At 38.8% G+C, this 13,545-nt stretch overlaps 1 protein-coding gene across 2 annotated transcripts in view; it reads left to right on the plus strand.

Moving 5' to 3' along the window:
• STX18 (syntaxin 18) overlaps positions 1–13,545 on the plus strand; it is a 108,037-nt gene that overhangs the window by 87,156 nt on the left and 7,336 nt on the right. For both annotated transcript variants that reach the window (XM_075194652.1, XM_075194653.1), the window contains exon 8: positions 7,800–7,858. In XM_075194652.1, the coding sequence (XP_075050753.1) occupies positions 7,800–7,858 (59 nt within the window). The remainder of the gene's footprint in view (positions 1–7,799; positions 7,859–13,545) is intronic.

A 13,545-nucleotide genomic window follows, 5' to 3' on the forward strand; every position in this document is an offset into this window, starting at 1 on the left:
CATCACAATACACCAAAGGCTTGGTAAACACAGGCTCATTGTATCAGAAATATACATCAGAAATGGGCATATCCTATAGCAAGGTTAAACAAGAGATGAATTTCTTCCCCTGGTCTCAGAAATAACGATTTCCTATATCACAATATACACAATAATATCAAAAATAAGTCCACGTGCAATTACATAAATAAGTGTACTGCGCTATTTGGTTTAAATAAATTTTTACCAAAAGTTATTTTAATAGTGATCCAGTCACAGGTATACAATGTGGTCCCGGTTGACCAAATCTAGATTTGCTATAATAACTTCTGCATAAAATATCTGCTTGTATGGATGTATCTTTCATGTCCAACAGAATAATTCACTAAAGCGATCCAACAGGCAACAAAAAATTTCTCAGTAGCCACCCACGTTCTATCTATAACAACCTTAGCCAGAGTTAAGAAATTGATGTTTTATCTAAAAGGACCTTGAGAGAGAATCCAAAAATGCAGGTTTTAGGATACAGTAATCTGAATTCCTTTTGTCTCCATATTTGCCACTTCCGCTGCTTTGAACCTCTAAGCAGGACTAGAGAAGATGCCAGAAAGAGGTGAACCCCATTCCACATTTAGGGAAAATGAAAGTACACCTTCTACCCAATCTCTGTAGTTTTATAGGGATCTAATAAAGTCTGTGTAGTATAAATAATTGAATTTGCAAAATCTGCTACATAATGTGGCCTCCTTGGCACTACCAAGTGTGTAGTTTCAATCTTCCTTGCTTAATTGACCTAGGTCTGAGTCCCATTGGGCCTTAAGGGCTAACGGATCCCCAGTTAAAATATTTGGGAGGATAGTAGTCTATAGTATTGGGATCATTTTGCAGGGTCCCATCCCACGTAAGATGTTCTTAATATGAGTGTGACTAAGTAGGGGAACATCATTGTGAAATTCAGTCTGTAGTGCAGCCTTATCTGTAAATAACTATAGGATGATTGATTTTGCATCACAAATTCTGATTTTAATTGTTCAAACGACTTCAGATAGGTATCTGTACAAAGCTGGTCAATCCAGATGTCATAATTACACCACTTTTTATTAGCTCACAATCTTAATATGTGCCCAAGATTATGATTGCCTCAAATAGGTGCTTCAGGGTCCCAGTCAATAACATCCAAAAACATGTGCACTAAGTTCCATCTCAGTATGACACTGGGAATATGGGTAAAGGGGATAAGTAGAGGGGATAGAAAGACAAATGCACAAATATGTACTGCTGGAAGTACCCCTCCTCACACTCTGTGTCTGCCATTTGGACTATCTGCCAGCCACAAAGCAAAATCAAACTGAATGATATAAGTAAATGTAGATGATTTTTTTTGACAGCTGTGGTCAGCTAGGCTGCAAAGTGCTGGTCTCCTTGTGGCATCACCACAGAAATGGCAGCGGTTAAAAGCACAAATCTGGATGAAAGCAGGCAGCAGTGAGATGGGGATCAGTGACCAGTGGATCCCCCTTGTAAATTAGTAGAAAGTCAAGGGCTTACCCTTGCGTATGGGCTAATTTATACATACTTTACATATTCAGAGTTCCAGTGTTTGGAATGAGGTCAAAATTGACCCCTTTTATCTTGGTTATTGTTTCTGTAGCAATGCATATCCAAGTCTTAACTGGTTTTGCTAATTAAAAACTTTAAGCTGTTAAGAATTGTTCTCCCACTACTCAACCTCGCTCCCCCTCTGTTGCCTGTTTTTCATTATCACCATTGGGCCTCTCTGCATTAGATTACAGATGTAGGATTTGTCATATTGTTTTTAACATTGTGAGATTATGCTGCCATCTTAGCCCATATCTCTGCACAATGTTCAACACGAAACCATTCCTAAGTTCTGCTTGCGATAACATGGTTTGCTGATGAATTATTGGGACTATAAGGGACCGTGGTGAGAACCACAGTTTGGACCGAATGACAGATTGTTAATAATTAGAAAATGTAATTTGAAATGAATGAATTGGCTGTATTTGTGTTAGGAACCACCTTATCCAAAAGAGGAGGGGGGAGGGGGGTCTTGCTCTACTCCTAGTGTTGCAAGAGCTGCATTAACAAAGGTTATCCTTCCCTTAAGGACAATAGTTTTAATCACAGTTTAAGTGCTCATTGACTAATAATTAAGTTAGTGCCCAGCATTGGTGTTTATCTAGCTCTAGCGTCTGGTGGTGGCCCATACAGTCACGTAGGGCTCGAGAGGATCAAACTAATAAACCATGTGACTAAAATCAATCTCAATTTATTAATTATATAGTTAAATTAATACAATTCAAATAAATAATCCTAACTAAAACCATCTTTAACACTCTTGAATCCCATTTCAATCCATGAATAACTATACACACAGATTCACTCTATTAAACAACCAATGCTGGGCACCAACTTAATCATTAGTTAATGAGCGCTTAACTTGTGATTAGAATCCTTGTCCAAAATTCACCAGAAGACATTTCACGTACAGTACCTATACCTAACTTGACCGGGTTGATCAGTTTTTGTCAAAAAGATCCATTGTGTAAAGCTGGGTACACACTAAAGTGTTTTCAGCTGATTATCGGGCCAATCAAACGATGAGACCATTCGGTCCAATATTGCGTTAGTGTGTACGCTGCAATAATTATCCTTTCAAAGCTTATTGTATTGTTTGATTCTATATAAACGGACTCAAAATCTTGGTCAACAATGGAACAATGTCGTTCCAATTCTACAGTGTGTATGAACTTGTGACCGGCAGTGTCCATAGATCTCTATGGAGTGTGCAGAGTCGCAATCTTCTCATCCTATGATTATGACAGATGAAGAGCTCAGATCTGAAGGTAAAACGTGTACGCATGAAGCAGCATTGCTGATCGGGACTTTATTTTTTTATTTTTTTCCTGTCGTTTGTAAAATCGTTAAATATGTTGCATCGGAAGAAATCTGTAGTGTGTGCCCCACATTAGCCAGCTGCAGACTGATAACAACCATTCCAGCTTCCACAAAGCCTGTGTGTTATCTATAGTACCCAACAGCTATAATACAGACCAGCAACTGGCGAGGCAGCACCTCATAGCCAGCTCACCCGTGTATTAATATATCAAGTGCATTTTATGCAGAGAAACCACTTCATATTATTTAACATTGAGCACTGACCCCTGTCTTGCAATTAGATGTGATTTATGTACAGAAAATGTCTTGAACCTGTTGGTTTTCTTTTCTTTTTCTTCATGTAATATATGTATTCTCTTTGAATTGTTTAGTGATGAGGGTACAGTGTGTGAGTGAAGCCAGATTGTCTGTGGCTGCTGTTTAATCTCCTTTTATTCAGTGTCAGTGTAAGGTAATGCAAAGTGTCAGTGAGGGTTTGGGACTCGTCGTGTAATCCTTCTTATCCTGTACTACAGACAATCCGTGGGGAAATAAAGAAACACTGGCGCTATAAATGACCAAAACGGAATAATATTGTGTTAATAATTTAATACAGTTATTGTCGTGCTTCATCCAAGGCTGTCATTTCAAAAGCCGATTTCTTTCAATGAAAAGCTGTTCTGACATTGCTGAAGCAGCTGGCTATTCCTTTCATAATAAAGATGGAGGTCACGTAATTATAAAGCAAACTTTATTCAGTGACTCGTCCTACATGAATCCCTGGCTGGCCATTTGTCCTCTACAGTTACCTTGAAGGTCATATCTCAAACGTGGAATTACTTCTCCTTTTACTTGTTTAATAGCATAGAAAAGCAAAGCGATACAGAGAGATGGAAGCTTGGAATATTTTGTTTTATATATATATATTTCAAATGCTTTTCCTGGTTTGCTAAACACACTAGTATAATGCTACCATACATGAGGTAATGGCACTTATACAGAGATATGTATGGAGGATAACATGGGTACAGTCCTCAAATACATTAATTTATCTGAAATATTGGCAGTTTTTATACATTTGGAGATGTTGCGGATTCTTTTTGTAAACCTACATAACCCATTTTATTTTTGGTGTATAGGCCACTCGATTTGTATCCAATCCTGAGCCACATAATTATGCTTTACGATGCGTGTGTGTAGCTTTCATTGTTGTTCAAAGATGACCATATATATTCTCTAACTCTTAATCCTTTGGTGCAACATTGCTGCTTTTCGAATTAAAAATAGCTTAATTTGTTCAACAAATATTCAAAAAATAAGAATAGTCGGCATCAGTGACAAAATGTATAAATTCAGCCTGCGACATATCTAACCATAAAACATCCATTGTGGTCATGTAATAGAATAGGGTAGAATATTTAACAAATTTTAAACTTAAACTTCTAAAGCACAGTCTTGAAAAACACAATTCCCCCTCCCCCTTGTAGTACCAATATGTCTCCTTAGGTGGCTTCTGCAACCTTTTATGGATGTAATGTATAGAGGTTTTGTGAAATTCTGTAGTAAAGACTGATGTCAACAGACATGAAGCCACTGAGCAAAGCTTCCACTAATATCATTCAAAAGATATCTTGGCAGTCTGATCACCAAGCAGTTTTGTGCAAGTGTCTTGCAGCTGAGAAGGCAGCTAATTGCCATAACAATATATCTATGAACCACTATTGCACCACCTTGATCCACAGGATGAGCAGTGATGGACAGATCAGAAGAGAGGGATTTTTAAGGCCATGTGTTCCTATTTAATCAAGCGCATTCCAACTTGTTTATGACATCGTGCAGCCTTTTGTACATTCCGGTTTACCCATGGCTTATAGGTCAGGATGGATTTATTGTAGGTTCAATGTAGGTACAAATTACAGATATTTCTTGAGTAGCAAATTCTTAGTTGGATTAAATACATACAATGAATTTAAATGATATTGGTTGCCCACTGTCTAGACTAGCAGAAGAGAGTATATCTCCTCCTTTCTCCTTTGTCCCAGTCTGTGCCTTCCTTTTGGGATGTCTTCCGTGTGCTAGAGGACCCCAGGAGCCACTCTCCATAGGTAGAAAAAAGTTCTGTAGAACCGGTTGTCAGAACTGGTTAGCCATTAATTTGGCTTTAAATAAGCCATTTATAATCTAATCTTTCATGATTGTCACAGATCCATCTTGAACTTTTACTGCTGAAACATGTTTTTCTTTCGATTGTGCTATTATGTATATGTGTATGAATCCTTGCTGTTCTTTCAGTCTGTCTTGTTTAGCATCAAGGCTGCTGGTCACTGACCGTATTCTGCCAGTGATCCCATCACATGATCAAAGTATGTGTAATGTCATGACCAATAAGTGGTGGAGATTCTTGCACACCTTTTTATATGAAACATAAAACATAGTTGGAACTAAAGTTGGTCTGCTAATACAAAGATCATTGTATGCTCGCTTCACTTAGAATGTCTGCTCACATATTATTAGAGATGTTTCTTTCACACACCTATCTAAGTGTTACAAACTATAACTAATAGTTTAATAATAACTAATATATAATATTGGACTACAGGTGAAGACACAGATGGCCGCAAGTTGCCCATCACTGATTTGAGCTCTCAACGTCACAGGTCCTCATTTTTTTTTTTTCTGCAATACCTGCACTCGTATCTATGTATGAGTGCAGGTGTGTGTAATGTCTATGCTTCAGTCATTACAGAGAGATGATCTAATGCTTTGCACGCACATACATTTTCTACAGTGGGGATGTAATGTATTGTTGACATATCGCCAATTGCATCTATGTATAGTATAACGTGCAGCTAAATAGGTTGTAGAATGAATCAGACTTTCCTGTTTGATTACAATAGAACTCCTCGGTCACTTTCAAGAATCTCCTTTAAAGGTGGATATGGACAGTTGAAACATGGAATTATCAGTCACAGAGGCTCTATGCTTGTGCACATGAACAGAAGTCTAGTGTATTAAGTGATATCTTGTCACTTGTTAGGGAAATATGCAAGTCTTGTGCTTTGCATGGATATTACTAGACCAATGACTTGTCACGCCTGGCTGAAGGGCTAAGTGGATATATAAAGATTATATGTTCTATCGAAGACTGATAGATCTTCCTCCACATTCCAGGATTTTTTTTTCGCATGAGCACTCTGCACTTTTTGGATATCCGTTTTATTCCCCTAGACCAATCTTGCGTGCAAAATTGATTTTAAAGATTAATGCTCACTGCTGTGACAAGTGCACTTTGCTTTTTCTACCACCCAGGTTTAACCAAGTGTATTTCTGTATAAACTGATGCTACACAGCCACAAACACCCTGGCTGAATATTTGCTGCATTAAATGCTCTCGCAGAAGTAAATGGTTTCTAACGTACAATTTATTCATCATTTCAGCATGCATGAATTAAACTGGTAGTGATTAATATTAGTGGCTTTTCGTGTGACCTGTTAAATTGCGCATCCATACGCTTTTGTTTAATTGGTGACGTGTGGAAAACTTATGTGTTTATGATCCCATACCCAGCGACGTGTAACAGCACTTAGGTCTCCATTCTGTCAGGTACAGGGCAAGCGTAAGTGTTGTAAGGATCCTGCAAAGAATGTAGGTCTGCGGAGGCTCTGGAATTTTCATTCTACAGACCATACTGTCCCAAATGTAAAGCTCCATTTCTGTTACTTGGAAGACCAATCTGAGTCATATTTAGGGATTAAAGTCTCAAGTTTCTGTTCAACATTATATGATGATAATTAACCTCCTTAGCTTAAAGCAGGAATCCCACACAGAACATTTGTTTCCTTTAAATAGCAAGTTAAGTACTTTTTAAGCTTTTCCTTTGCGGTCTTCCTACAAATCATTATCTCGTTTTCAAAAGCTCTCTGGTTGGCAAACAAAAATGGCTGCCAGACACTGTCAGCAACACAGAAACAGGCTCACAGCTCTCATCATGTTATGTGATGACAAGGTGGATGTCATAGTGCAGACAGAGCTCAGAGTGTCATTCCAAAATGCCTCTGCTCCCTACATCATGTGTCATGTGACTGTGGTTGCCATGGTAGTCCAGAATCATAAATCATTGATAACAGTCTGAAGGGGGAAAAAAAGCAAGAGAAAATGTGAAATACCGACATTCTTCTTATAGCCTGCTGCAGTGATTTATAAAACAAAATATTCTGCACTAGCTCTGGCAGAATTTGGGTCCTACATTTTTAGTGGGATGCATCTTCCTCACCGGAGAGGCAAGTTTTTTGGGGTACTTTGCCCAATGTAAAGCAAAACTTTAAACTCATGATTAATTTAAGCTATAAAGGAGGCCATAAAACAAGTAGTGTTTTAGGAGAAAGCTGAGAAGTTTTATTCAATGAGAGGTGGTGACATTTATTTACACTGTTGCCCAATGCTCCTCTTGAGATTGTTCCTTTCTCCACTCACCTAGGATTGCTGGCGGATTTCTGGCGGATTGCGGATGCATCTCCCTAAAGTAGACTTTAATTGTGAGAACCTTGATGTGCACAGGATGGACAATAGTCTCATGGGAGCAAAATGACAGCACTTGTGTGGCTTATCAAGCGTTCTGTAAATGAGGTCCTATATGGGCCTGGCATATGGATGATTAGTCCAGAACAAAAAGTAATGCCTGCTTCATTAGTAATCCAAAAATTTGAATGTACTTGTACTGTCTGATTTTCATTGATATTAGGGATCCACAAACATAACGATTAGTGCAGTGTGCCTACGAGTGCAATTTAAACCCTATAAACTTTTACTTGGCCAGTCAAAGTAACTGTCCAGAGAAACCCTGAGACCAGCTGCTGTATTGTGCTAAACCTGTATTTTGTAAATATTTACTGATAAAAAAAAATTACGTTCTTTTCAACAGTTTGAACAGGAAAACCAACGACTCGTCAGCGAGATGAACAGCCTGTTCGATGAAGTAAGGTAATCCTGTGCTGTAACCTTATATTTTTACTTTTCATTTTACCCTGATTTTCCTGCCACTGTGATTGCGACACATAGGGCAAGTAATGCACTGAGAATTCTGACCAATCACTGCTCTGTGCCAAAACAGGTCACTATGTATCTTATGAATTTGAAGTGTAAAATTCTCCAGCCATTAGAGTTGCTGGGCTTTAGTATCTCTCAAACGGCAGGGGTACGATGTCCGTTATGATTCTCGGCAAGGTTGTTTACTACACACTTCTTACATAATTTATTGCTATTGTGATTCATGGTAATATCACTACTAGATGCCATTGTAAAAAATAAAAGCATAAATCTATATTCGATCTCCAAAAACAGCAACTCATTCTCAGAATGCAGAGTAATACAGTTTTCTATGGGGAATATCTTGTGTAAGTGTCTTTTTGCTGAATGTTTTAATGACCTTAAAATTGATATTAAACATTATTTTTGGTTGTGGTTCATAATGGGAGCATTCACCATTTTATTAATGCCATTAAGCCAAACATGTATGCATGTTTATGTAAAAACCTCTGATAAACTTGCCAATTAATTATGTAATGTTTACAGGAGATTATCTAAACTTGAGATATATGAAGTAAAGGCTTTTTTTCCTGTGCACCCAAGACTTGTCTAGCAGTTACTCTATCGAAGGACTATGCTTGCAGTATAGTGGGTGACAAGGTCACACAGTATCATACAACATAAAGCTCTTCAATGTGTGCCCAAATTGCCTTCATGTGGTAGTTCAAACTCCACACTGAACTGCAAGGCAAGGACCCCTGGACTTCTGGGTTGATTACAGCAAGAAAAGGTCATTATTTTGACCTGGATCTCCCAAATTCGATCAGATGCCTTTGACAACCACGCATCCGATTGGGTAGTCTGTTCACACACTTGGTTGAATGTACTACCCAAGATCACTGTGTTTGTGGAAAGCATTAAGCTGGGTACACACCTATGCAGTTATCGAGTGTGTATGCTCCCACAATCTTGTTTTTTCGGACCAAAATACATTGCATCATTTGATATGCTTTTATGAACTTACTAAAAATCATGATCAACGATGGAACAATGTCAGACAAATGTGAAAGTGTGTATGCACTAAGGACTGGCTGTCCATCTCTCCTGTCAATTCCCTCTTTATATCTGTAAAGTGTACAGAGTCACAATCTTTACCATCAGATCTGAGATCTGCATCTCTTATAACCATCTGCTGAAAATTGTGTAGGTGTGTACTCATGAATTGACATGCTCATTGTGACTTTCAATCGCAACAGAAATCACATCCGAAGTAAGACTGCATAGGTGTATACCCATCTTAACGTCTGTGTGGGAAGCTTTCAGAGACATTTGTATTTTTATTTTACTTTTAGTCACCTTTTCATTTCTAAATATATATTCAGAGAGTTAGTATACTATGGTATAACACAAAACCTGGTTTACTGGTAAATTAAATGACTTGTCCACTTTCGTATGATACTTTTATGCAGCCTAGTGCAACTTGTACTAAAGGATTTGCTTGCTCTCTTCTGTGATTTTTTTGGGCAGTAATGTTGGTTAGTTCTGCTGTGTTCTCCACATTTGCGTTTGTTTTCAGAGATCAGCTCTGTGTTGTATCTCAAGAACAAGAAAAGCAAAACCGGTTTGCCTGATTATATAAAGGCACTGCTGGAAAACACAGAAACCGGAATGTATTTAATAGAAAGTGCAGAAAAACATGCGCAAGCCAATAAACTAAAATAAACGGAGGGTAGAATACCCCATAGGGTAAATAAATCAATACCATCTTGTTTCTCGCTCACTAACAAAAAAAATAATAAAACATTTTAGTGTTTGATAACTGCTGTGGGTAAATGGATGCAAATCCTGTTGATGTGCCTTACAGTTTAGCTGTTAGATTTCCACCGTCCAGTTAAATAGTTATGCTCATTGTAATATTTGTATCTGTATAGGGATATGCTATTCCACTATCGGTACACCTCCAACACGAGCCCTCATAAAGAGCACAGTAATAGCGTATAGTGAAGGACTGGATGCAATAATTTTTGCATGGAACAATATTTTAATGATCAAAATTTGGGCTTGCAGATTACTGTTCAAGTGGTTATGTGTGTCTAGTCGCTAGCCAATAACGATTGTCCACTTCCAGTGATGTGGTTCCAAAGCACAATGTGATTTAATAGCAAAAAGTAGCAGTGTAACAATCCAAATAAAATAAGTACAGCCGTTACTTAGCATGCGCCCTGGATCCATCAATACAGTCATTCAGTCCTGAAGTCTGTGGTCAGAGAGACTGAATACTGGTCCCGGAACCCCTGCTTATATACAGTCAGTGATGCAGTGAACACAATGCAGATGATTTGGCATGTTTCCATAGGTTCAGGCTTCAGGAAGATCCAGTGTAATGCAGGTCATTGGCCAGTTCAAATGATGCCCTCCAAGGGTGGGGGTCAGCTCTCCAGAAGATGCATACTGATCTTCCCACCACGAACTAGTTCAAACTGGTCTATTTACATTACACAGACAACACCATTCAGATCATTTATTCCTTATCCATAACTAGCATACGCAAGGTGCGATCCTTTAGATGAATGGACCGGACATCTGCGAATAAATAGGGGGTTAGAATGATACCAGACATGATAGGTTTCCTGTGACCTGAACCTTAGATCTCACTAATGTGTACATAACATTCTAATAACCATAACCTCTGCTACATTTCATTACAAATAACTGTGTTCAAACTAATTTTAATATGAGCTAATTACAAAAGTATGTGTTTGTGTAAATGTGTAAGTGTTTGCACGTGTTGCGGTTGATTACGCTCCTCCACGCCGTAGCGTACTAGTCGCATAATTTCGGACATAGACAATCTGATTGATGGATAATTTAAATGACCATACCCAATTATCTGACTTCGACAAGGTTTCTCTTGTTTTATTTTTAGGAGGATAAATTCAACAACAATAAACAAAAAAATCTAACCTATAGGAATGATTTGTAGACTAAATTTGGTAAGCTATAGAAATTTAGAATTTGACGGTAGATAAGCGGCGCATCTTGCCCATTTTTTTTTATTTTTTTTTACCCTATGGTAACCTCAAACTCTATTTGTCTATACCAGGCATGTTTAAATTTCTCTACTGTATTCGCTTCTACCACCTCCGATGGGAGGCTATTACACTTATCCACTACCCTTTCTGTGAAGTAGATTTTCCTCTAATTCCTCTGAACCTACTTCCCTCCAGTCTCGGTGCCTGTCCTCGTGTTCGTGTACTTCTCTTCTTTTAAAGGATGTTTCCCTCCTGCACCTTGATAAAACATTTGATATATTTGAAAGTTTCTATCATGCCCCCCCCTCCCCCCCTGTTCTCTTCTCTGCTACAAACTATTCATATTATGGTCTTTCAGTCTTTCTGGGTAGGTTTTTGTGCTGTCTGCCTTGCACCATTTTAGTTGCCCTTCTTTGTACAGTCTCTAATGTATTTAGATATATAGATTTGTTATTTTGTGTATAGCCACTTATAGCTGACCTGCACGGTGATGAGGTCTCTGAGTGTAGTGCTGATAAGGTATGGATGCAGTAAGTACTGAATGTAACTGGCATCAATAAGAATATGACATACGTGCAGGTATTTTTAAACAAAGCCTGTCTCCATGACAACCGAATGCGACACTACTCTTCCCTGAGTGGGTGGGCTGTGCCCGTCATTAGGTCAGATTGTCCTGCTTATCATTATTGTTTCTACCACTGTGTATTGTAAGAATTCAAGTCTACTTGGCCATCCCGGTGAAACGAGTGTGAACCTGTTTCTATTAATGTCTGTGTTCTCAGCTCTTTAAGTACAATTAATTACATTAAAGTGTTCCTGCTAGAATGGGCAAAACCTGTATGAGTGCAGCTAGCATTTATTAAGAGTGTTCATTATAATGTAACAAATCCTTTGTGCTCTTCACATGTAAATGGGTGCTGTGACAGGTCACATCTTTTGGCCCTACATGGTGGAAGGCTGGGAAACATGGTGTTCAGAAAAGCAAAAACTTTAAATAGCATGTGTGATCTGTAAAAATGCATGTATCCAGTGCATAATGCATGACATGTAGGTCAGGAAGAATTAAATATTGTGGTATGGTGCAAGAGGATCTTACCTAGTGTGCCTTTCTTGGCATGGTAATGTGGAAAGGTCAGTATTTTGCGTTAAATACTGTCCCATGTACACCACATACAGCTCATGCCCTCCATATATCTGCCAATGCCCTCCTGCAATAGGCTGATTGATGAGCCGTCAGTTGGACAGTTCAGATGTAAATAATTATCTGTGAATTTTAGGGCATTAACAAGTGCTCTACAGCCCATGGCGTGGTCCTGGGCATCTCCTCCCCCCTTGGGTCAGATATGGATTTCACACACTCTCATTTGGTCTTTGGCTTAATTGAGTACTCCACAGTGTCATCTGTCAGTATGACCGTTTCTTGTTAGACCCTCTATTGTCTATTCAGACCAGTACAAGTTGATTGGAAAAGTACACAAGTAAAATCTAGAAAACCTGGTTTGTTGGGTTTGGGTTTTTTTGCCACCAAATTGATTCTTTAGGAAAGAGTCATAGGCAATTAAGCAGCATAGCTTCTAGCTATATGCATTGGATGAAAATATCTACGGTTACATGAGCATTACCAAATATAAATGAGGAGGTTCTAAACTGTCTCTTCACACAGCCCCACTGCAGACAATCTACTATACTTTTTTCACTAGTAACCTTGTGAAATTGATTGAGTGAAACACCGCAGGCACTGGTCTCGGAAGGAGGAGGACCAGCACTGCTTGCGCTGAGCATCTTGGCTATCTATAGTATTCTGTGCTTTGCAGCAGTCTGCTGACTGTACGCACGGTATAGTGAACTGAGCGCAGGCATCGGTATCACTGATTCCGATGCCAACATACTCTCCGATTCACATATTGGCACATGGCAATGTACATAAAGATGTAGCAAAGGATGGAGGATGTGTTCCTACCTTCATGGGAAGGTATAGAGGAAATGCATAGTGGTCTGCAGCCATCCACACTGCCACATGCAGAAGGTGCGCTACATGACTTTATGTCTAGGTTGTCTCGGTTTTACTGTACGGACCCCGCAATATATCAGTCATGATTGTCTGTTCATTTGCCCTCATTACCAGTCACTTATGTCACTGTATAAGCAGGATAATGTAACCTGTACACTGCTCTGTTCCATTCTCCATCATCCTGATACTCCAAAGAACCTGCTAATTGTAGAGCATTAATCATGTCCCCTCCATTTCATCTTCATAAACCTAAATGGCTTCACCTGTATAAAAGCATTACATTTGTGCCGTCTGCTTCAGTAAGAGGATAATTTATGGCTCCTATTAAGGGAAACCTAGCTGAACACGTGACTGAAGTGCTAATAATAGGATGATGTGGGTGGTGTTTCTTTTGTACATGGAGTGTGGAACATTGAGAACTTGAGTCATGGAATGTTCTTTTGCCAATATCGGTGGCTGTTCTTCCAACATCAGGCAGGACTGCGAGTCCCAGTTCATTTTAAAGAGAGACAATATATAACATTATTTTGAATTCACACTTATTGACTTAATTCTTAATAATGTGATTTGTATGTGCAGCAAAGGATTTAGCAGCGGTT

This window comes from Mixophyes fleayi, chromosome 1 (assembly GCF_038048845.1).
Source record: "Mixophyes fleayi isolate aMixFle1 chromosome 1, aMixFle1.hap1, whole genome shotgun sequence".
NCBI lineage: Eukaryota > Metazoa > Chordata > Amphibia > Anura > Limnodynastidae > Mixophyes > Mixophyes fleayi.